General features: G+C 39.4%; 4 protein-coding genes across 9 annotated transcripts in view; 3 read left to right on the top strand and 1 right to left on the bottom strand.

Annotated features, from left to right (window-relative positions):
* myo1ca (myosin Ic, paralog a) overlaps positions 1 to 5,724 on the top strand; it is a 34,566-nt gene extending 28,842 nt beyond the window's left edge. For all 5 annotated transcript variants that reach the window (XM_017041654.2, XM_025065548.1, XM_025065549.1 and 2 more), the window contains 17 exons: positions 441 to 487; positions 630 to 710; positions 803 to 908; positions 1,327 to 1,444; positions 1,527 to 1,640; positions 1,715 to 1,791; positions 2,079 to 2,147; positions 2,722 to 2,806; positions 2,899 to 3,058; positions 3,270 to 3,353; positions 3,559 to 3,652; positions 3,741 to 3,796; positions 3,942 to 4,077; positions 4,543 to 4,613; positions 4,688 to 4,785; positions 5,457 to 5,556; positions 5,690 to 5,724. In XM_017041654.2, coding sequence (XP_016897143.1) covers positions 441 to 487; positions 630 to 710; positions 803 to 908; positions 1,327 to 1,444; positions 1,527 to 1,640; positions 1,715 to 1,791; positions 2,079 to 2,147; positions 2,722 to 2,806; positions 2,899 to 3,058; positions 3,270 to 3,353; positions 3,559 to 3,652; positions 3,741 to 3,796; positions 3,942 to 4,077; positions 4,543 to 4,613; positions 4,688 to 4,785; positions 5,457 to 5,556; positions 5,690 to 5,716 — 1,523 coding nt within the window. In that variant the 3' untranslated portion in view covers positions 5,717 to 5,724. The remainder of the gene's footprint in view (positions 1 to 440; positions 488 to 629; positions 711 to 802; positions 909 to 1,326; positions 1,445 to 1,526; positions 1,641 to 1,714; positions 1,792 to 2,078; positions 2,148 to 2,721; positions 2,807 to 2,898; positions 3,059 to 3,269; positions 3,354 to 3,558; positions 3,653 to 3,740; positions 3,797 to 3,941; positions 4,078 to 4,542; positions 4,614 to 4,687; positions 4,786 to 5,456; positions 5,557 to 5,689) is intronic.
* Positions 5,725 to 5,858: 134 nt separating this feature from the next.
* On the bottom strand, positions 5,859 to 8,370 carry LOC103395546 (uncharacterized; the record flags this gene model as incomplete). Its single annotated transcript, XM_025065864.1, has 5 exons — positions 5,859 to 6,498; positions 7,035 to 7,208; positions 7,468 to 7,566; positions 7,888 to 7,970; positions 8,247 to 8,370. Coding segments are annotated over 5 exons (684 nt in total), but the record flags the coding sequence as incomplete, so codon positions are not given.
* Positions 8,371 to 8,670: 300 nt separating this feature from the next.
* epd (ependymin) lies at positions 8,671 to 16,663 on the top strand. Of its 2 annotated transcripts, none has more exons than XM_017041663.1 (7): positions 8,671 to 8,723; positions 14,133 to 14,633; positions 14,729 to 14,760; positions 14,858 to 14,995; positions 15,098 to 15,281; positions 15,373 to 15,454; positions 16,251 to 16,663. In XM_017041663.1, the coding sequence occupies exons 2-7, from the start codon at positions 14,516 to 14,518 to the stop codon at positions 16,363 to 16,365; spliced, it is 669 nt and encodes a 222-aa protein (XP_016897152.1). In that variant the 5' UTR covers positions 8,671 to 8,723; positions 14,133 to 14,515; the 3' UTR covers positions 16,366 to 16,663. The 2 variants fall into 2 exon arrangements, with proteins under 2 accessions (XP_016897152.1, XP_016897151.1); XM_017041662.1 differs by lacking the exon at positions 8,671 to 8,723 and adding an exon at positions 10,483 to 10,508.
* Positions 16,664 to 17,141: 478 nt separating this feature from the next.
* The window catches only part of LOC103395545 (cohesin subunit SA-2), a 17,142-nt gene continuing 11,297 nt past the window's right edge, over positions 17,142 to 22,986 (top strand). The window contains exons 1-18 of the mRNA XM_025065550.1: positions 17,142 to 17,339; positions 18,638 to 18,793; positions 18,884 to 18,962; positions 19,215 to 19,370; positions 19,479 to 19,575; positions 19,657 to 19,733; positions 19,813 to 20,017; positions 20,290 to 20,441; positions 20,689 to 20,762; positions 20,964 to 21,087; positions 21,190 to 21,288; positions 21,403 to 21,482; positions 21,741 to 21,848; positions 21,963 to 22,071; positions 22,161 to 22,278; positions 22,365 to 22,468; positions 22,554 to 22,646; positions 22,734 to 22,823. Coding sequence (XP_024921318.1) covers positions 18,750 to 18,793; positions 18,884 to 18,962; positions 19,215 to 19,370; positions 19,479 to 19,575; positions 19,657 to 19,733; positions 19,813 to 20,017; positions 20,290 to 20,441; positions 20,689 to 20,762; positions 20,964 to 21,087; positions 21,190 to 21,288; positions 21,403 to 21,482; positions 21,741 to 21,848; positions 21,963 to 22,071; positions 22,161 to 22,278; positions 22,365 to 22,468; positions 22,554 to 22,646; positions 22,734 to 22,823 — 1,809 coding nt within the window. The 5' untranslated portion in view covers positions 17,142 to 17,339; positions 18,638 to 18,749. The remainder of the gene's footprint in view (positions 17,340 to 18,637; positions 18,794 to 18,883; positions 18,963 to 19,214; positions 19,371 to 19,478; positions 19,576 to 19,656; positions 19,734 to 19,812; positions 20,018 to 20,289; positions 20,442 to 20,688; positions 20,763 to 20,963; positions 21,088 to 21,189; positions 21,289 to 21,402; positions 21,483 to 21,740; positions 21,849 to 21,962; positions 22,072 to 22,160; positions 22,279 to 22,364; positions 22,469 to 22,553; positions 22,647 to 22,733; positions 22,824 to 22,986) is intronic.

Raw genomic sequence — 22,986 nt, 5'->3', positions numbered from 1 at the left:
TAATTTATAATATACAATTTAATTAAAATCTCAACATCTATAGAAACATCTGAAGACCAGTTTTTTTTAATTCATCTCAATGACAAAGAAAATATGTTTGAAAAGGTCAAGCTTAGGTGTTGGTACAGACCAGATGTAGGAAATTGGATCTGTTCCTGGTGGAACTGCATGGTTTCAAAAAGAAATCACCTAAAATCACATGTTTTGTAACCGATCAATAATCACTTTCCATCTCAGTCACTGCTTTCAGTTTTTCTTATGTGCAGTGTGTTTACTGGACGCTCTGATGTTTCTTTTAAAAGTAAAAATTACCTTAAAAAAAAAAAGCTGCAAAATTTTGCAGCTTTAAAAAATATTTTCGCACAGTAATGACTTCTGATCCGGACTACTTCCCATAATCCACTTCTTCTCTAGTGACCCTCTGCCATCTTGTCACGTAGGTTTCCTAGAGAAGAACAATGATCTGCTGAACAGGAACCTAAAAGAGGTTAGTGTGTGTGGGTGTGTGTGTGGGTGTGATGTTCCTGACATGCAACAAAAGTGCATTCCTGTTGAACAGTACTTGTTGGGCAATTATTTTTATTTTTATCTTTGAGTATTTTTTTTTTAATGTCTTGGTCTTGGTTTAGGTCATGTGTCAGTCGGACAACCAGATTGTCAGTCAGTGTTTCCGCAGAGAAGAGGTGATGGACCAGAAACGACCTGAGATGGTACTCGATCTCACAGCCTCTCTGTTTGTTAAGTAACACTCATGAACCGACGACTCAGGAATTCTTCTTTGCTTCTTGTCCGTACCCTGCAGGCTGCCACACAGTTTAAAAACAGCCTGATGAAACTGATGGAGATCCTCATGTCTAAAGAACCCTCCTACGTACGCTGCATCAAACCCAACGACGGGAAGCAAGCTGGTACCGATTGTTTACTGAAACACTTGTCTTTGAAGTCTGTTTTATGGTTTCTGGTCAGGGCTGTAACATGGTACATGTCAGGTTAGGGCGATAAAGGACAGAGAAGGGAATGTGGTGAAAGAAAAACCAAACATTTGTGTTCACATAGCACTTCAATATGTTGTCGATACAAAGATCAGTCCAGATGACATGCTGTGTGTGTGGAGCTATGAAAATGTTCAGTACAATTTTCTGTATTGTGTCTGAGGTGATGTTGGGTCTGACCAGCAGGTGGCAGAGTGCTGGTCAGATGCTCAGATTTTCATTACCAGTGACAGAAAATCAGATGAACAACAGCAAAAGTTTGAAGATAAAGGCTGTTTAAAGTGGGGGCAGTGAGAAAAAGAAGTGTAAATAATCAAGTGTGTCTCATGTGCAGGAAAGTTTGATGAAGTCCTTGTCAGACACCAGGTAAAGTACCTGGGTCTGATGGAAAACCTGCGAGTCAGAAGAGCTGGATTTGCGTATCGACGTCGCTTTGAAGCCTTCCTGCAGAGGTGACTGAATATCTGTAATGAACCAAGTACAGTCTCCGTAAGCGTCTGTGTTTGTCCTTCATTCATCGCTACCATCTGACAGGTATAAACCCCTGTGTCCCGACACGTGGCCCAATTGGCACGGCAGGCTGGCTGATGGTGTGTCCCTGCTGGTCAACCACCTGGGCTACAAACCGGAGGAGTACAAACTGGGCAGGTGATGAACGTAACAAATGAAAAGAGAGAAGAAAAGAAGAGCAGTTCAGTTCAATCTGGGTTTGTTTTCTGCAGATCGAAAATCTTCATCCGTTTCCCAAGAACTCTCTTCAACACTGAGGATGCACTGGAAGCGAAGAAGCCCGAGATCGGTGAGAGTCAGTAGACACGGTTCACAGCCCACAGAGAAGGGGTGTCCTTGCCGCAGGTCATTTCTTCTTCATCAGACTTGGAGAGTTATTCCACTTCACTTACAGCTCAAGTCTCAAAAGTGAGGCCCACGTCCCACTGATGTAAATGTCGGTTGCCACGTGGTGGTGGTGGCGCCACGATGGGCTCGCTGGGCTAAAATTTGGACGTGTGTCATGAAATCAGCGGCTGGCAAACAAACCTGTTCCTATTCCGTGGCTCAGTCTCTTTCCCCATGTCTTTGTTCCAGCTTTGACTCTGCAGACGTGTTGGCGAGGCTACAGGGAGAGATCCAAGTACCAGCGCATCAGGCGTGCAGGTCAGAAATAGATTTTGAGTGCCAGTTATTTATTTAATGTGGCTTTGTGTTCAGTTCACCAAACAGACATGCTGCTTATTATTCTGAGTTGTGTTGTATTTGTTTTGCTTTAAACATGACTTCCTTAGTCCCTTTTTTATCGTGTAAATGCATGAGGGTATGTTTTCAAAATACTTATGGTTTCAGTGATCTATGCTTTGCTGCACTTAATCAGTGTACAGCTGCTTTAATGGGTTTAACACACAGCATTCACTTGTATGTATTGCCTTGCACTGTCACTGTCACTTTTCCTCTAAATGGGATCAAAATTGAGGAAAATGACATCATGTTTTATGAAGGAAGAACTTCTTGGAAACACATTTATTTCCAGGTACTATCATCTTTATACATATTTTTACTTTTTTATAAACTTCAATTTTTTTCTCCTAAAAGAAATAAAACTTTTTTTTTGCAGCTAGTGCACACCTATTTCAGATCTGTGGTCTATTATTTTGTGTTGTTTTTTTTAAACTGTGGCTTAGCTTCAGAGTGACCTTGGTGATAATGTCTGCATGTCTGTGTATAATGTATATAGTGATAGTGATCCAGTCTGCGTGGCGAGGGATGAAAGCACGCAGGAGGGCAAGGAGGCGTCGGCAGGCTGCTGATTTAATCCGCAGGTGCTCCACTTTGCTTTTTTTTTTTTTTTTTTTTGTGGTGTTTTTTTTTTTCATGTGTAGTTTCTTTTCAACTGGCTGTCTATTTATTCCAGGTTCATAAAAGGCTTCATCTACCGTCACGAGGAGTACTGCCCTGAGAATGAGTACTTCCTGGATCATATTCGCTACTCCTTCCTGAAGAACCTCATCAAAAACCTGCCTAAGAGTGTGCTGGACAAAAGCTGGCCCACGCCCCCACCATTGCTCTATGAGGTACCCACAGAGCAGCACTTTGTCTGCCTGATATGCTGAAGTCAGATTTCTTTTTAAAAACGTTAAGTGACTGCAATAATGAATATGAATATGATGACGACGACCCAATGAAGTTCCAATGTTCTTAAGAAAATACAAGTACAATTAACAGTAATCATTGCACGATGTTCACGTATATTTTAAAATACTTTATCACCCTGTTGTACTGCAGGCCTCCGAATACCTGCGGGTGCTGCACATGAGAAACATGGTTGTGAAGTACTGCATGAGAGTACAGCCCGAGTGGAAGAAACAGGTATATACACCTACCGATCTGTGTTGTGCATTAGCCAATCGTCTTTTACATACAGAGCAATACTGCCACCTAGTGACTGCATCAAAACTTGTTTTTGATTTGATCTGTGGTCAGAAATCCAAACTTTACACATATATATATATACATATATATATATAGTATGTTTATCATTTATTATGTTAAATCTGTTTCTTCTCTGCTGTAGATGGTGCAGAAGGTCGTCGCAAGTGAGATCTTCAAAGATCAGAAAGACAGCTACCCTCAGAGTGTGGGGCGACTGTTCCTGGACACACGGCTCGGTGCGTTGACTGATTATTTCAGACTGTAACAAACAGTAAATCTGTCAATTTTGCTGAGGCTGTTTTTTTTCCCCTCTACTTTCCACAGAACGTGAACAAATCAATCTGAAGGTCACCCAGACTCTTGGAAGTGAAAAAGTCCAGGTAGGATTCAGGATTTGTACTAGTTAATCTTGGAAGTGAAAAAGTGCAGGTAGGATTCAGGATTTGTACCAGTTAATAACATTGCTGCTGCTGATGATGATGATGATGATGATGATGATGATGATCACATCCTCGCTCTCCTCAGTACGGTGCCTCCGTCACAAAGTACGACAGAAGAGGTTTCAAACCCCGGCCCCGTCAGCTGCTCCTGTGTAACACCTTTGCTGTGCTGGTGGACAGAACCAAGATCAAGCAGAAGTTCGACTACATGGCTCTAAAAGGTAAAAAAACAGCCCTGACTCAGGACAGAGCCTGGTGAAGAAATATATGTAGATAAGATGTATATTTTACTTGGCTGTGACAGGTTGAAAACACTTAAAATGTAGTTCACAGTTAAGGGGTCCTAGACACATAAATGGTCACCTTGGGCGCCATCTAGTGGAGAGGGTGATGCTGTAGCCCGGTACAGGAAAACAAACAAACAATTACAGCAGTGGAGGTCTTAATTACAAAGTAATTCAAGACTGTTTGTTAATTCTACTGTTGCCAACGTTACTTTAATCAAAATTGTAATTTCTTTTACTTATTTAGCATCTTATTTAATAGTAAAAAAACAAACAAACAAAACAAAAACAAACAAGTAAGACCCAAAATAAATTCTACAGTGACACATCTATGGTCCCCGACCTAGTCTTTGTGGATGATCATAATCTCTTTATCTCTCTCTCTCTCTCTCTCCCCCTCAGGTATCTCCTTGAGCTCGCTCAGTGATGGGATGTTTGTTCTGCACATGCCTGTTTCAGACAAAAAGCAGAAGGTACAGTAGAGGGCAGACAGGGCAAGTACAACTGTAGTACAGATCTGAGTGTGTCTGTGTCTGTGTGTCCACAGGGTGATGCTGTGCTACAGTGCAACAATGCGATAGAACTGGTGACTAAAGTGGCCATGATGGCCGACAAGATGGACCACGTCAACATCTGCCCCGGCAGGTGGGTGGACTCTGTTTGTTACCACGACCGTTTTTAGTCGTTTTTCACACATTTCACAAAAAGGTGTTTATTGAGGTTGAGGTGGAAGTGTGTTTTAACAGCACACAGTTGGTTCTGCAATAATAGAATATTCAGAAAAGAATAGAATGAGTGCAAAAAAAAAAACATTTTTTTCCAGAGAACACTTTTGTTTTTCACTATTCTGTTAATTTTTCAAGGGAAAATACTCTCTGTATTTAACCCTTTCCTGAAACAGTGCAGCAGTGGAGATTTGGTGCTTGCTCAACAAAAAACAGTCCTGCCAGGGCTGGAATGCCAATGCAATCCTCTTTTGACCACTAGGCCACAGGCTGCCCAAAATGAGGAACACTTCCTCATCCTTCCACATGGGCCGTGTTGATTTCTCTATTTTCATTAATGGGTTCCCTGCTATGACTAAACATTGTATATATAGGTACATGACTTCATCAGAGTAAAGAAAACATTTTAGAGATAGTGAGATTTAAAAAATAAACTAATAGTTAATAGTCTAACTTTTACTTTTATTTACTCTGACTTGTTACATGAAGGCAGCAGCGGCCTGAGTTGTTCTCTCACAGCGCAGCGCCGTCGACTCCAGAGCTGTGTTTTATCATTTCTCTTTTCTTTTTTTTTTACTTTTCTTTTCACAGCATCAAGTTTGTAATGAGTCGCGGCAAAGAGGGAATCATTGATTTCATCAGAGGCTCGGAGATGAAGGTGTCGAAAGGCAGGAGGGGACATCTGCTCGTGGTGAGTCACACCTCAGTGTTCGCCATGTGACAGGCTAAAAGGAGGAGTGGCAGGATGTTTTTTCTGTTATTATTTATAAGAAATTATGTCCACCTGACTCACTGACTGCCTGACTGGCTAATTTCCCCTGCAGACCGTCCCACGCACCAGCACCACGTGAATTCACAGGAAAAACCATGACCAACGGTAAAACCTTAAACCAAAGTGATGATCAGCACGAGTCGTCAGATCCAACTCCATGTCGCCTCATTATCACCGTCGTGTCCATGCACAATGTTGCAGCTTCTTTTTTCTTTTTTTTCTTTTTTTTTCTTACACGTCAATCATTATAACATGAAGTCGTCACAGTTTCAAATGCTTGTCTTTATTTACGGGCACATGGAAACAAAAATATATTTATCTCAAGTAAACATGTAAAACACTGTATTTTCACACAGTTTGAGAAATAATTAAAAAAAAAGTTTTTAAAAATTGCAATAAATAGTCTTTATAAATATATCAATAAATAGTAAATATGTCTCTGGAAATTCCAGGAAATGGAGTACAACTGATGGACGCCAGCTTAATTCACAGTCAGATAAAAAAATAGAGAAACTGTGGGGAAAAAAAAAACTCCCTCACCCCCTCAAAAAAAAGTGGTCCCCAAATATAAAGTCACAGAAAATTAATACAAATAACAGCACAGTCATTTTTGAGAGGCGATGGTTGTAACTAGAAGGCTGCAGCTTTAGTGCAGCTTCACAGCACTGAGTCATCCTTGTGGTTTGATGCCAGCAGCAGGAAGTCTCTTGCCAGCTTGGTGAGGTAAAGGTCCAGGTCCCTGAGGATGATGTAACCCTCCACACGTCGGTCCCAGGCAGTCATGGAGCTGTTTTCTGTGTCCAGGGAAATTTGTGCTGAAGGAAAAGTCGGCTTTTTCCATGAGCTCCTCATCTGTGTCATCTGGTGAAGTAAACAAAAGTTGTTTTTAATTTTTTTTTTATTAAGTGTTAAGGGAGTTGTTGAGATGTTTCCATTACTTTGATTAGAAGTTATAATAATCCAGAAAGTCAGAAAAAAGGTCTCTGTACAATTAATCCACAAGAAATAAGGTGGATGCTGCTGCTGAATGTGCATGATTTTGAGCCCCCTACAGGCTATATTATATATCTGTTTTAAAAAAAATTGGGGGGGCATTAACCAAGATCTTTTGATCACTTTTTAACCCTGAAACTGTCAGGAATGTTTTTATCCGTTTTTATAATTTTCAGATGCTGAATTTAATTTAACGTAATTTGCTTTTTATTGCCCTTTCATCTGCTAAATACATTTTGTTACAGATTTTAGTTTTGTGAAGTATCCAAACTTTCCTTCATTTTCTGAAAGTAAACATTTGTTAAATTTTTATTAAATTATTTTTGAAGCAATCCATGCTTCCAGGTAAGTGTACACTCATTTAAAGCGTCGTTTTAATGACTGTATTTTAGTGTGTGTGTTACCTGATTGCTGACTCGGTTCATCAGGTCCCTCAGGTCCAGCTGGATGTGTCTGATGCTCTGGGATAAACTGCTGTGTCTTGACATCTGCTCCTTCTCCAGCTGTTTCCTCTTCCTCTCCAGCATCTCCCAGTAAATCTTCAAGTTCCCCAGTGCAGCCTGCAGCCGCTCCCAGTCCTGCAATCGCAACGAGAGACAATCAGATGATTGCAAACAGGAAACACCGTTGGAGTGCAAAAAAGGAGGGAGATTCCACTGCAAGGTCAGACACTTCAAAAGTGTCATTGGGTTTCATTTACTTCCACAGAAGATGTTGGTGTTATGGGGATTTTTGTTGGTGTCTTTTTTTTAGAAATCTCTGAGAATGTGGTTTGAAGGAAAAGAAAAACCACACTGAAGTCATATTTTGTTTTTTTAGGAACAAGCAACAACTTACAGTCATCATGATCCAGTCTTCGTAGTCTGTAGACAGCGACGGCAGATCCTTCAACAGTCGTCTGTCCTCAAAGTGTTTGTTCCCCAACTGTTGTTCCTTCTGTGACAGAGAGCAGAGCAGGGATTAGAGGTGATTTTAGAGGCCAGTCAGCGTATCTCCATATTCACACTGGAATTTGCATTGAATGCAAATCAGGTGAGCAGTGGGTTCTTTTACTGCAGCACCTGAGGAGCAAGGGGATTTTATTTTCCTGGTCAATGCCCAACCTATCACAGCCAGGGCAGGATTCAAACCCTCATACAGAGCTTGACCCCTTTACCACCAGGCCAGGATCTCAGTCAGGTTTATATTTATATTTCAGCTTTTATATTTTCAAGTTGTATTTGATACTAATGCGAGGAAGGTTTGACCACCACTCACATATTTGTTTAGCAGCTGATGAACTCGGCTTCGAGTGGACCTGGTGAGGCGAAACGAGGTGTTGTTGTTACTCCTCTGACCTTCTGAAGATGGAGAAGAGTCGGCAGAGTTCAATACACAGCAAAGTAGGATGAGAGCCCCGCACCAGACACCAGCCATCTAGAAAAAACACACACACACTTTAATTCAGTCCTACAACCACATCTGATCTTAATCCTCACCCACAAATATACATAGTCATATATCTCTTTGACTTAAGTTCTGTTTGTAATATGTATATATATATTTTTTGTCCTGCATAGGTCCTTGCCTAAGTTTACCGGTGGGAATTACGACATTCGTGTACAACTTGAACGCACCATAAGTTGTAGCGCACCGACGTGTACAAACAGTTGTACGATAATTATCGTATTTGTACAATAATTTGGCACTCTCTACGATGTACGATCGATAATCCTCCAAAACGATAAATATACGATAATTTTACTATTCCGTTAGGTGTGTGGTTGCAATCGGCGCGTCGCCATTGTCTGCAGGATAGGTTTTGTTTTGTTTTGTTAACCCCGGAGATACCTGTTTTCATGTGACAAGTTTCCAGCTAATTGTACTTTCCTAAATGTGAGTTACGAGTGACGTTCAAGTCCTTGCATCAGAGTAATGATCATGATTGGCTGAATGGTCCACTGCACCCGCCCCATGAGATGCTCGGAGAGGAACGAGAGAAAAAGGGGACAAATAAGGGGGGGCGAGAAAAAAGCATGGGGAAATAAGAAACCCTGGGGAAGGAGGAGGGGGTGGAGGAGGACAGGCAAAGTATACGGCGGGGGAAAGTAAAAGTAAGTATCGTCCGATAATACGATAAACGATAATTTCCCTTAAAATACGATACTTTTGTACCTCTTGTACGATGATTCTACGTTTCCCGCCTGACAACACTGTACAGACATTGTACGAAATATCACTCCTGGTGTTTGCCACGTTATTTGGGGACAGTAGAGGGGACGGATGTGGGTCACTTTCGAATCTGAGGGAGTCACTCCCCCTCACACCCCCGTCTCTAGTGGTCATTTGCCCACAACTAACGATTGCTTTAAGTTTCACTTGCTGAACGCTGCAGCCACCGAGAAGGATAGAATTTCCAGGAAGTTCAAATTTCAGTCAAAACCTCAAAGCATCCCCAAAAAGTCAACGTCATTTCTGTTATGTAATTCTGTAATAATACAGTTGAGCGCTACCGGAGTTAGCTGAGCAGAAACAAGCTAGCTGACGGCTTTTGCTAACAGTGTGTATACTTAAATATTACTGTAGCAGAAGAGCAAAAGAATAACAATTCAACTTGTTTTTCCCGTAGTTTGAGATTAACAAAATATATTAAAGTTAAGATACACTGAATTATTCACAACAAATACAGCAACAGAAAAGGAGAGGAACGTTTGTGACGTGTTGAACAAATGTCTGTGAAAACCACAAGCAAAATAATTAAAAATGAGTCTCTAAAAAAAGCTGTAGGTTAAGTTTAAAACAAAAGATAAGTAAAATAATCGGTAAATAAGCATTAGAAGAAAAAAATTAAATATGTTTAAGCAATTCATTCATTCAACATTCATTTTAAGGTTAGCCAAACAAATGATAATAAAAATAGATTTAACAGCTTTACTAAGAAAACAAAAAGTTAAAATTAAAGCCAAATGTTTTAAGAGGGGAAATATGTCAAAATTAAAAAAAAAAACAAACAATAAAAACCATTGGTTAAAAATATATAAATGTTAACCAAGAGATGTGTGATTTCACTGACACAGAAAACCACAGAACTCCCAGACCAAGTACCAAAAATAGAAACGTAAAGTCGGGTGTTTTTTCTGTCAGGATTCCCTAATTCTGCCTGGAATACACTGCTTTGTAAAACAAAGGGGAAGAACTCTTGCTTCACTAAAAAAAAAAAAGTAATTTGTTTTTTTTCTGTTACGCCATGTGTTTCTGGTGAAACTTTTCTCACTTCCCAATGCATAAAAATAATTAAAAACCAATTAATTCACTCCAGCCCCCCCAGGAATATATTATTAATTTAATTTAAAGTAACCCCCCATCTAAACATAAAAAGCATATAGATAGATCTTAACACATATAGTAATAATATTAAATAATAATAATTGAGAAAACATTTTATATTATTGTTATAAAAATGGGTAAAATAATCCAACGATGGACAGCGAGCGAGACAGAGTGTCGGACCACTGAAGTATTGTTATTGTTGTTGTTAGCATAAAGTAATATTATAAGCTAATGCATACATAATTAAAGGTATACTGTTATCATTGTAACAATATTAATATATATGCAGTACATATATCTATCTATATATGTATATATACTGCATATACATATGCATACATGTATAGCAAGATTATAATAATATTTGGCCTTACCATAGAGCAGCAGGAAACACCAGTGTGAGTAGAAACACAAACAGAACATGCATTAGTGAAGTTCACGTAGATCGTTTATATACACTTGTTTGTTTCGGTTTCTGTGTAGCTGGAGTTTTTTTTTTTTTAATCTTTCCTTTCTATCTCTTTCTCTCGGCGAACAGCAGTGAGTCATGGAATAAGAGGGAAGTTGTGGTAAGACATTTTACCATTTTACTCCATTCAATTCTTAAAATTACACTTAATGTATTTAAACCCCATTTGGTTCCAACAACAGTTACTTTAAAGCTTTTCAGTTTTTTCCCAAATTCAAAAATTAAAAAAAAGACTTGCTTTATATTAAGATTATTCCCTGATGTGAGTGACTAAAATTGTCTTGAATTTTGTCCTTGGCATTTTACCCAGCAATTTAAACTAGAAGTTCATTATATTTCATTATATATACTTGTGAAATGTTTGTTTGGTGGTGTGCCGTGGAGTTTTTCTTCATGAAGAATATTTTTCATTACCGCCCAGGATTTAAAAAGAAAAGTCTTACATAATATTGTAAGAATAAAGTATCAGATTCCCTCAGCCCGTGACAACACAGTGGACTGACTACCTATATTCTTGCATTGTTTCACCACAGAGTTTCACTGATGTGTAACAGAGACGTTTATGACCAAGGAAACTGTTTCAAATGTTGAACATGCAGACACAGGAAAATTGAGTCATCACTGAGCCTCTTTAAGGGAACCTTTTGTCATTCTCATGAAATAATAATAATAATCATTGTTATTAATAGATCTATCATCGTTTTTTATTATTTTAACACTCAATTTTGTCTTAAATTCTGTGACATTGTCTGTTTATCTCTATTTACAGCAAATATAGCCTTGTTATCTGACTTCAAACCACGTGCTTTGTTTAGACTGTATTCGTGGATGTTATTGTTGAGTTCTGAGTACCAATATTGGTTACAGGAAGTAAAACATGCAGGGATAGATCGTTATAGACTGTAGTAGTCGTGGGTAATTACATTTAGCTAAATTGTTGTAGTGGTATCTTATAGAACTGGTCTCAAACTATGGTTGGTGTACCACCTGTGGGGTCTCTTTATTGCAGGGGTGAAAGTGAGGTTTGAATTGTGGGTAAAATTTTGAGGTTCAGTGTCTGTTGGCTGTAGAATGCTTGGCAAAATTAATTAAGTATAGAAGAATAAATAAATTCTTAGAGATAATTTTGACCGTTTAATGTCAACAACAGAAATTACAGTTTAATTGTTGTAACTCATGAAACGGAAGGAATGATATCAGTTTATACCAGGCCTTGGACCAGACCTTGGAGAGTCAATTTCTTTTGGTCTTAAAGCTGTAAGACTGAGACTGAAGCTGATTACTGCCATCTGCTGGAACACAGTTTTGTTTGTGGTACATTTGTAGATGACTTTTTTTGCAGACTCTGCTGAGTAGGGGTTATCTTTTGAGGTATTGAAAGTGTTATTGAAAGTTTTTTTTTTTTTTTTCAGTTTAGTTATCAAAAGTGTTATTGAAAGTTTTTTTTTTTTCAGTTTAGTTATCGCCTCGAGAGAAAGAAAATATTCATGAAACTATCAGCTCATTAATGATTCAGCATTTAGGTACATTCCCAGGTGGAGATGGAATCAAGTCAATAAAAAATGAAAGTCACTCAAGTTTAAATGCAATATCATCTTGAAAATAAAGTTCAACAAATTCAAAAAAAGTATTGGAATGTCACATTCTTCATTATGTCAAATATTAATAACCAGATGGGGTTTTTTTTGGAATCACAAGTCAATGTTGAATTAGCCATTTCATTTTAACACCAGAGCTAGCGTGGGCTAGAAAATTATTGGTACAGATACCAGACTTAACATTTGCTATGGCAGTTCTGGTGCTTTTTACATTTGCAAAAAAAAAAAATCCTTCATTAACAAAGTTTTTGGTGATTTTCTTTAGATGCACCACATTTGTTTCAGTATGAAATAAAACTAGAGTAAAATCCACGAAATTTCTATTGACTACAGTAGCAGCAGTTGTGGTTTCGACCTACCTCTTTGTGGTGCGCTGGTTTCATTTGACTAAGGGTTTTACTTGGTGGCATAAAGTCTGTCTCACTTTTACTTCTTTGTACTGTAAATGTGCATAACTCAGCTCTAAGGTCCAGGGTTCAAGGCTTATCACCGTCTTCACACGTTAGTAATCTTTGACACTTTCAGGAGTTTCAGATAAGACTGATGTCTGTCAAATGTATTTATACAAAAATGAATCTTTTTGAAACCAGAACTTTTCTCTGGTTTTTATTTCATCTTACAGAACGTCTGAAAGGAAATGGGTTTCAGTCTTCGTATGAGGATATGGGGCAGGTTGTTAACTGTTGTCAAAGACATGTTTCAGAATTTGACTGAAAAAGGAATTTCTGATGGAAATACGGCTTGCAGAAGTTTTTATTTTTTATTTTTACAAGTAAGGAATTTCTGTGAGAGTCTGGTTTTCTGTGGATGATTCTTTTATGCCCCTTCTTGATTCCCAAACCTGTTTCTTATGAGACCATTTTGGTCAGACTTTGCCTCTATGTCAGTAAAATGGAAATATATGCCAAGAAAAAGGGGGGCTACAGTAGTACGACCCCTGCCTGCCATGCAGGAGGTTCTGGGCTCAAAACCAAGTTGATTGACCAGGGTGGGTGGTGTCAGGGAGGGTATCTGGTTAAGACCCAAATGTAAATTTAATGATGATTAAATTATAATAAATAATAATAATTAACAGGTTTAGACTGGATTTGGTGGCCTGTGGGCATCACTGATTTATCACGATTCTTTAAAGTAGCAGTGAATTCTAATAAATCCTGGTCATCTGACTTGTGTGGGTGTTTTCTGCAAAATCCACACTTATGTCGGACATAATCTTACTCTCTTACATGACAGCGTAAGGGTGAATCATAGTGCATACACCGACAGCCACTTCCTCTCAGAAACTGAAAAAACAGAAGTGACTGTCGGTGATCACGCAGCGATAAGGGTATCCCTCGTATCCCCCCCAGTTTTCTCCACCATTCCTGTTACACATGATGTTGATTTTCTCACACACATGGAGTTTCTCTCTGGGCATGTGTTTTTTACTCTGTAGTTTCAGGTATCTCTGAGTTTTGTTATGTAGTTCCTTCCTGTTTTCAGACCTGTACACACAGCATCTACACCAGCACTTCAGTCCACTTCCCTTTTTCCACTTATGGTAAACCTCTTTATCTGTGTTAACCCCGACCCCCGATCCCCTCACCTACTACAACTATTACCACCGACGACACCACCACACACACCACACGGATTTTATATGATCGAAGAAGCAAGAAAATAAATAAATACAGTCCCGCAGGTCATCCCCGGTCGTGGTCTCATCCCAGCCGTTTAGTTCTCAGCTGCGACAACAACAACAACAAAAAAAGAAAAGATTTTTGATCATGTTGAAAAACTAAATCTGTGTTCTCTGTTATACTAACAGCTGGTGACTTTTCAACTTGGCGCTGCTCACAAAAATCTGTAAAATATGATTAAACGGTACAAAGCTGCTAAAGCTGTGAGGAGTTTCTCTTTTTGATGTTCAAATATTTGAACATCAAAAGGAAGAACTCCTTGGTTTTTATGATAGTTTAGAGTCTAAACTATCATAAGATCCCAATCTGTGAAAATAAAACTAAATTAAAATGACATCCAAGCGGTAGAGGGACATGTAGATTTTTCTTCTTTCTTTCTTTCCTTCCTTTCTCCCACTCTTCCTTCCTTCAATCTATATGGTTACTTATAGCATTTCTTTCCTTTAGGTTCCATGTGTAGCATGATGTCAACCATGTGCCACCTCTGGACCAATGCAGGCCCTGAAAACTGTGTGTGTGTCCCTGATGGAGGTTGACCTGGTTTTGAGCTCTTGAATGTTGCTGTGGGACAGGTGCAGCGGCCTGTGCTGAACGTTGCATAAGAACATCTGAGGAGAGCAGAGACAGAACAACAAACTGTTAGCTTTGGAGAAGTCTGAAGTGACTCCCCTGCCAGGACTGGGTCTGACGTGTTTGTTCAGCTTGATGTTTTCGTCTTGTTTTCTGTCACGCTGTGCCTTTTTACGTCATGGCTATTGTCTTCGCCAGCCTGGTGGCGCTATAAAAGGAATGAGAAAACGCACCGAGAGACAGATGCACATAGGGTTTTCATGTCATCTCAGTCAGTATCTTGCACGTCTGTCTGCACCAGGAAAATGTACGCAACTGTTGCATCCTTCGTCCTCCTGTGCGTGACTGCGGCCACACATGCAGACCATCATCCCTGTCGTAAGAAAGCGACTGTTATGATTTAGATGATTTTGAGGATTTCATGATTGTTGTGCTGTGTTAAATTCATTCCTTTACCAACTGTTGATTTTCAGATTCACCTAACATGACAGGATCTATGACTGCGGTGAGTTTGATTTATGACACATTTCAACTCTTTCATTCTCTAAAAGCACTGTCGTTACAGTCGAAAGACTTCTCTGTTTTTCACTTTTCTTCTCCAGATAAACATGAAGGGCGAATTCAAAGCCTTCGGCACGTTCACTTACGATTCCATGGGCAAGAAATTGCGCTTCAGGACCAACGAGAGCGCATTCGTGAACACCACACTACACTTGGATCTGCTGATGTTTTTTGAAGAAGTAACTCTTGTCTTGTTTCAACGAATGCTGCTGTAATTTGACTAAAATGAACCGGTGCCTCTCTCGTACGTCTTTTCACTGTTCACACACTGTGACTTGCAGGGAATCCTCTACGAGATCGACAGCAAAAATCAGTCTTGTGAGAAGAAGGCATTGCAGTGCACTTTACATCCTCTGGACGTCCCTGATGACGCTCACTTCATCAGCATGTTAAACCTAGGGAGTCCCTCCATCGAAGGAGAAGGAATGAAGGTCAATGTATGGACCGGAGACCTTCCTGAGAAAGGTTGAGAGAATTTTCTAGAATAGCGTGTGTAAATGTGAATGTGCGGTAACATCTGTCTAACCTGATTGGTTACTGTCTTTTGTGTTGCCAGGCAAATACACCATGAGTGTAACGATGGGATGTTTGCCTGTATCCATGCTCTACCTCAGCGGGTCCAGGTCATTGTTAATTAGGTTGGTGTCTTTTTATTTTACCGTATATTATTTAAAATTCTAAAATGTCTAAGTTGTTAAAAGAAAATATGGAATTCAAATAACATATTTAATGGTTCTATAGTGTAGCGGAGGAACCACATATCCCTTACGGCACCTCCTGTGGCAGCCTGTGTTGGTTGCAAAGACTCGCACTAAATTATCCGAGTGTGGGATGATTATTGTATTTTAATATAAACATCATATTAATAATATAATAAAATATCTGGTGTCATCAAGTCAGTTCATCAGACAGGAAGAGCAGTAGAGAGTTTTTATTTATTTATATTGGGCGACCCTATTAGTAAACAACCGTACAAGAAAACATGTTTAAAAAGACAATATTCAGTAACTCAATGATGCGTTGTGTAGAAATACCCTACAAAAGTAATGCCCCCTTTTCAACTGGAAGGGTTGGATGATGTCATCGTCTCCAGGTTATTTTCTAATTTTGTTTTGATTTCATTTCAGCAACTAGTAATGGGGTTTTCCTAGTTGGAAATTAAAAGAAAAGACCCAATGAAGGATTTGATGGAAAAAAAATAAAAAAAAACGTTTATAAGGTTTAGAAGTTCATAGACTGGGTTTATAGCTCCCCCTGCAGGGGAAAGAGGGCAAACTCAACTCCATATTTTTATGAATTTATAATATATTTATTTTTTGTTAGAAAACTTGTAATCTACTTCTGGAAAAATGTCCAAAAACGTTATGATGATTACACATTGAAATACTCCGTTAAATATCGATTTATTTATAATTATGCCACTTCCTTTAACAGCAACTTCGACATTGAAACGGAGATTAAGGACCCCGATCTCCTGCTGGTGCCCTCCTTCTGCCAGGGGATGCCCGTGGAAGGGCCGGTCAGCAGTTTCTTTAATGAGTTCATGTAGATGTGACTCCCATCAAAACAAATCAAAAATCCGTCGCAAACAGCACCTGACAGAACGTTAGACCTTTCTCTCCTTCCTGTACGTTACTTCAGTTTTTCATGCACTGTCTCCATGACACCTACTACTCATCTGTGAAGATAATGGCTTTAAAAGTGTATGAGCATTTTGATATAAAGGGAATAAACCTGGCATGGACTGTAGATGTAGTTATACTAACAGCTGGTGGCTTTTAAACTTGGCGCTGCTCACAAAAACCTGTAAAATATGATTAAATGGTACAATAAAGTGTCAAAGCTGCCAAAGTTGTGACGAGTTTTTCCTTCTCTGATGTTCAAATAGCCTCTAAACTATCACAACATCCCAATCTTTGAAAATAAAACTAAATTTAAATTAATAATTTTCAACTTTTTCAAATCAAAAAATGTTAGATATTTGGATATGAACATAGATGAGGTGAATCTTTCAATCTAAAATTAAAAAGTTGAACACTTAATTTATATTAAAATGAATTCACCTAAGGTTATGTTTGTTTATCCTTGCAGTTTGTTTTATCACGTGTCGTATTAGGTCAGGATTATAAGCCCTTTTAATTCGACATAACAGTTGTTAACCTTGTTTTGCTGAGAAGCAGACGCTGCCAGTTTATATTTAATAATTTTTTTTATATATATTTATGGCAAATACCGCCGAGTATACTGTGGTTCCATCACTGTCTGACAGGATAAGACCTCTTACGTACACTTCCCTGTGTCACCGACAGGTGGGGTGTGTGCGCCACATCAATAACAACGCAAACACAAAACTGTACCTTTGCTATTTAATAGCCACCGAGGACTCGTTATTTGATTATTTAAATTATACTTTTCGAAGTTTGGAAAATACCAGTGGAAAACCCCGTTTGCAGTGGTCTTTCGACAAAGTCATACACATTTGGATTTAAACTGCTTTTAGTCCGTGTATGATTTAAAAACAAGGTAAGTTGTAAAATGGCGGATGGCGAACGTTAACATTCTGGGAGTTTGTCATTGATGCTGTTGCCTGGACATCTCAAAACACATGCTTGGTGATCAAATTTGAAAAATCTTGCTTCAATAAAGACATTTAACAAAGTCCACGCTGCCGACGTTATAAGTAAGAGCTACAAATGACTCCAGCTTCTGTTTAGCTGTGGACTGTTAGCAGGCTAACCCCATTGCTAGCACAACTAGCAACAATTCTGATGCTATGACCATTAAAATTCAAGGCACTGGCATCTCTGTGAGCAATACATTGTCTAAAGAGTACGTTTCCGTGTCTAAAAATAAATGAATATTTCCGCTAACGTTTGGCAAACACCTATATTAGCCAGTGTTAGCATCGGAGCTGCTCGACCGTCGTGGCCAGAGACAGCACGTCAGTAGAGGAGATGAGAGGGAAGAATCAGCAGCGGCTTCACAAACATCTGTGCTGCTGTTTGTAGTTCGGAAGTGAACAACTGCGCCTGTCTGGAATTATTTCACAGTCCAGTGTTTCCACGGTAGAAATTTTTAGTGTCTATGACCACAAAATATAAGTAAAAACACCAGAGTGAGTAACACGTCTGTTATCGAAGCAGATTCCGCCGCGCGATAAAAGGCGATTGACGCGATGCCATATATGGACACAGGAAGTTCAGAACAACAACGACGTATTGCAATACTGTAGGTTCGCAACGCTAGAGTCAACAAAGCGCCATTATTTCTTAGTCATTAACAACTAAGTGTTCTTTTTATGTTTGTTCGTTCGTTCTCAGTGCTGTCATTCGGCTCTGTGACGTAATTCGCTGAAAGAACAGGGACATGTGCAAAAACAAGAACAAATGTCTTCTCAATGTATTCCCTTTTTTAAATACCTACAAAATATTATGTTATCACTGTATGCACTCTTTTGAATAGATGCGTTCAGGGGTAAATTAATTGGAGACTGATCATTTTCAGGTTGCCAATTATAAATAAACGTTTGCTGCTTTTATTGATTAAAAAAAAATATTAGCTTTGTAAAAAAAAAAAAAAAAAAAAAGGAAAAAAAAACGGGCAAGTGGTGGCTTAGTGGTTAAGAAGTTGGGTCCATAAGGTTTCAGGTTTGAGTCCACCAGCTGCAAAGTTGCCCCTGAGGTGCTCTGAACATGGCACCGTCCTACAGAGCACACTTAAAAATAATGTGTTGAATCATTCTTAAAAGTACTGTAGTACTGTACTGTGTATATTTGTCATCAATGTCATAAATTAACACACACGTTCTACATGTCTTGAAGGTGCAGTTTAGAAGATTATTTTTTGCTTGAGTCCAGAGCATCATCATCACCATCATCATTAACAGCGGCAGCAGCAGCACACACTCCTGCAGATACAAAAAATGTTTCAGAAATGATAGCAGCGCAGGATTTTCTCCCAGAATTTCACTCTCCCCAGTAAGCACATAAAAATGAATTAATTCCTGGATTTTTAAAAACAAAAACCTACATTTTTTTATGACTAACTTCTTGATTTATTGTTCACAGAGAGGTAGAGTCTCAGTTATCCTCGGATACTGATCTCGAGGATCCCGATGGCAAAAATGTCAAGGCTGGAAAGGGACTGGTATGTTTGATGTCATCATAAAATTCACTGAACTTTTTAGAAACCTGAGTTGGAAGAGTGATGAGGTTTCTGTTCATCCAGCTTTGCACTTGTAGAAGCCACAGAATTTCCCACAGTAGTTTCACAGGATTGACAGAAAAAACATTAAATATTGTTGAGCAGTTTTGCCTGACGAGATGGTTTTTGGGTTTTTTTTTGCTGGTTGTTTTAATTTTGTTGTACACATTCAAATATGTTACATTATTATTATAGGCAGCAAGAAAAGGGAGGAAGGCTGTTGGCGACAAGGCCAAAGCTGGAGCTGGGAGGGGCGCTGGTCCTGGCTGGATGAATGGCCATCATCAGGAGAATGGGATGGAGAACATGACTCTTTTTGAGGTGGTCAAAATGGGCAAGAGTGCCACACAGGTGGGTACAACCAACACAAAAAAATAGCTGCATTTCCTGTTGTATTATCTCACTACTGCGAAGAGTTTGGATCATGTGTGTTTGTCGTTGTGTTGTTTCTTCATGTAGTCTGTTGTCGATGACTGGATTGAGTCGTACAAACAGGACCGTGACGTTGCACTCCTGGACTTAATCAACTTCTTCATTCAATGCTCAGGCTGTAAAGGTGAGTTTATGCCAAAACTGTGTGCGTTTGTGTCTAAACAGAAAAAGTAAAAGTACTGATATTCGATGGTTCTTCACACAGGTGCTGTGAGCGGGGAGATGTTTAGAAATATGCAGAACTCCGAGATCATTCGTAAAATGACGGAGGAGTTTGATGAGGTGATCCAAGTGGAAGGAAAAAAATATGAAAATATTCTGGACTGAAGCTAATTATGTGACTGTTTCTCTTTTCAAATAGGACAGCGGTGACTATCCATTAACTATGTCAGGGCCACAGTGGAAGAAATTCAGGACAAGTTTCTGTGACTTTATTGCGGTCCTAGTGCGGCAGTGTCAGTACAGCATCATCTACGATGAGTATATGATGGACACGGTCATCTCACTGCTCACTGGCCTGTCAGACTCACAGGTCAGAGCGTTTAGACACACAAGCACACTAGCAGGTTGGTGTATTTTTTATTCTGCACTTTTCCTTCTAGGACTGTCAAAACGATCACTTTAATTCTTTTGTGAAAAGAAGAACCGTCAAATGGACTGTGATGAAGACTAAAGACTGATTAATATTATTGTGGACATCAGCTTCACCAAAGTTTTGAAAGAAACTCATGACACCAGCACAGATCGTTGGAGAAACCCATATTTTACATTATTGTTGTACTGGTTAGGTTTTCAGGTGTCCTTCACACGTGCATCTGTTCTTTATCTCCTCTGTCAGCCATGAAGCTGATGACGGCACTGGTGAACGTTGCTCTGAACCTGAGCATCAACATGGACAACACACAGAGACAGTATGAGGCGGAGAGAAACAAAGTGGTTGCAAAAAGGGCCAACGAACGTTTGGAGCTGCTGTTACAGAAGAGGAAAGAGGTGAGAGGGAAATTGTTTACGCACTTCAAAACAATCATTAATACCTATATATACTATATATATACACACTAAAATAATCATTAATACCTTGAAAAATATACACAAAAATGATAATTCTGGTTTTTGTGTTTAAGCCTGTCTCTTGAAAATCCTAACTGGAAATGTGAATGATTAGGTCACAAAATTAATATATGGTAAATATATATATGTATATATATATATAAATCTTTTTATGTTTTTCTTCCAGCTTCAAGAAAATCAAGATGAAATTGAAAACATGATGAATGCAATTTTCAAGGGAGTGTTTGTTCACAGATATCGGTATGTGACTCCCTCACTGGGCTACACCAGAATTCACTTAAACAATACAGTTGTGTTTCTCATATTTGACCTCTGCTGCCATCTAGAGTAAAATCAAGAACCTGCTAAATGCATATTTGTTCTTTTTTCTTCCACATTACAACACTAACCCTACTCAGTGGCTGAATCCTAATCTGATTTAATTTTGTTTTCCATTTCCAGTGATGCCATTGCTGAAATCAGAGCCATTTGTATTGAGGAGATCGGAGTGTGGATGAAGTTGTACAGCGACGCCTTCCTCAACGACAGCTACCTGAAGTACGTCGGCTGGACGATGCACGACAAGGTGAGCTGTCCTGTCACTTTCATAACAGGCCGTCCGTCGTCTTCATTGCCTGAACACAGAGCAGCACGTGAAATATTTGACTTGGTTCTGTCGTGACTACAGCAAGGTGAGGTACGGATAAAATGCCTGACGGCTCTGCAGGGCCTGTTCTACAGCAAAGACCTCAGTCCTAGGCTGGAGCTCTTCACCAGTCGCTTTAAGGTGAGCTGAAAGCTGCACCATTGTTTTTTCTATTAAAAAAAAAAATCATGCGTTGAGATTCAGATTTTTTTTTTTCCTTTTTGGGTTATTCTATAAACTTTCTACCAATGACAGGACCGCATTGTGTCGATGACTCTTGATAAGGAATATGATGTCGCTGTGCAAGCCGTTAAACTTCTGACCCTTGTCTTACAGTGAGTGACTTTTTCGTTGTTTTTTTTTATTTAAACATGATATCCAACAAAGATCTAACACAATCACAGCTGTGATGTCATATTTTTTGGTAAAAGGGGAAATATTATACAAAAGAATTTTAGTACACATTTGTCCAATGTCCTGCCAGTTTACCATACCTGTCAGAATAGCATACATTACCTTGATTCAAAACACTGTGGAAAAAAAAAGCTCTCAAACTATTAAAATATAACCATAAATGTGGCATCATTCAACAGGAGCACTGACGAGGTTCTCACCGCAGAGGACTGTGAGAGCGTTTACCACCTGGTTTACTCGGCACATCGACCCATCGCTGTCTCCGCAGGAGAATTTCTCTTCAAGAAGTGAGAGTTTATCATAAATTTGTAGTTGAAATGATGTTATCTTTGCCTCTGGCTTTTTTAAGGCTCCAAATATTTATGAACTTTGAACAGTGGTTTGTGCTCTGCTCATTAAAGGCTCTTCAGTCACCGCGGTCCAGAGGACGAGGGGTTACCCAGGAAGGGCAGGCAGAGCCTCAACGGCAGCCTCATTAAAACAACTGTATTCTTCTTTTTGGAGAGTGAGGTAACCAAACCAGATCCTCGTGTCCTAAAGTGCATCATCACAACCTCAACCTCAGGAGTTCCCATTCAGTAACGTTTGATGTTTCACAGCTGCATGAGCACGGGGCCTACTTAGTGGACAGTTTGTGGGAGTGTGGGTCAGAGCTGCTGAAGGACTGGGAGACCATGATCAGCCTGTTGCTTGATGAGCCCATGTCGGGGGAGGAAGGTAAAAGAAAGAGGCCCAGATTTAAAACATCTTTAAAAATCTGCTTCTTTCCTCCTCAGTAACTTCACGTGTCTTTGGATTTTCAGCCCTGACCGATGGGCAGGAAACTGCTCTGGTTGAGCTCATGCTCTGTGCCGTCCGGCAGGCGTGTGAGTGCCACCCTCCTGTGGGCAGGGGCACAGGAAAGAGGGTGAGTTACTTCACTGCATAGACATTGTCACTTTTTTTTCATGGAAGATTTGATGTTTTAACCCATTTGGATTGTTTGGGTGAAGGTCCTGAGTGCCAAAGAGAAAAAAACTCAGCTGGATGATCGCACACGAATCACAGAGATGTTTTCTGTTGCGTTGCCTCTGTTACTGGCAAAGGTGAATACTTTTTGGTCAACTTTTTTTTATAATGTTGTTGCTCTAAAAGGCTGCAGCCTTAACAGCTTTTGTTCTTTTTTGACATAGTACTGTGTGGATATTGACAAGGTGTCCAATTTGCTCCAAATTCCAAAGTACTTTGACCTTGACATCTACACAACTGGACGGTTGGAAAAGGTTGGTCAGTTTTTCTAAGACTAGTTTCACACTGCAGGTGAATGGGGCCCATCTCTGTTCTTTTTTTTAACACAGGCCAAGGTTCTTAATCAGATGCTTATCCATTGAAGGAGCTAGTCAGTGGGGAAAAAAACGAGATTGTCAAAGTTTTTCTTATTCCTGG

This window comes from Cynoglossus semilaevis, chromosome 19 (assembly GCF_000523025.1).
Source record: "Cynoglossus semilaevis isolate Cse_v1.0 chromosome 19, Cse_v1.0, whole genome shotgun sequence".
Lineage (NCBI taxonomy): Eukaryota > Metazoa > Chordata > Actinopteri > Pleuronectiformes > Cynoglossidae > Cynoglossus > Cynoglossus semilaevis.
The sequence above is the reverse complement of the archived record's forward strand: the minus strand, read 5'-3'. Positions and strand labels throughout refer to the sequence as shown.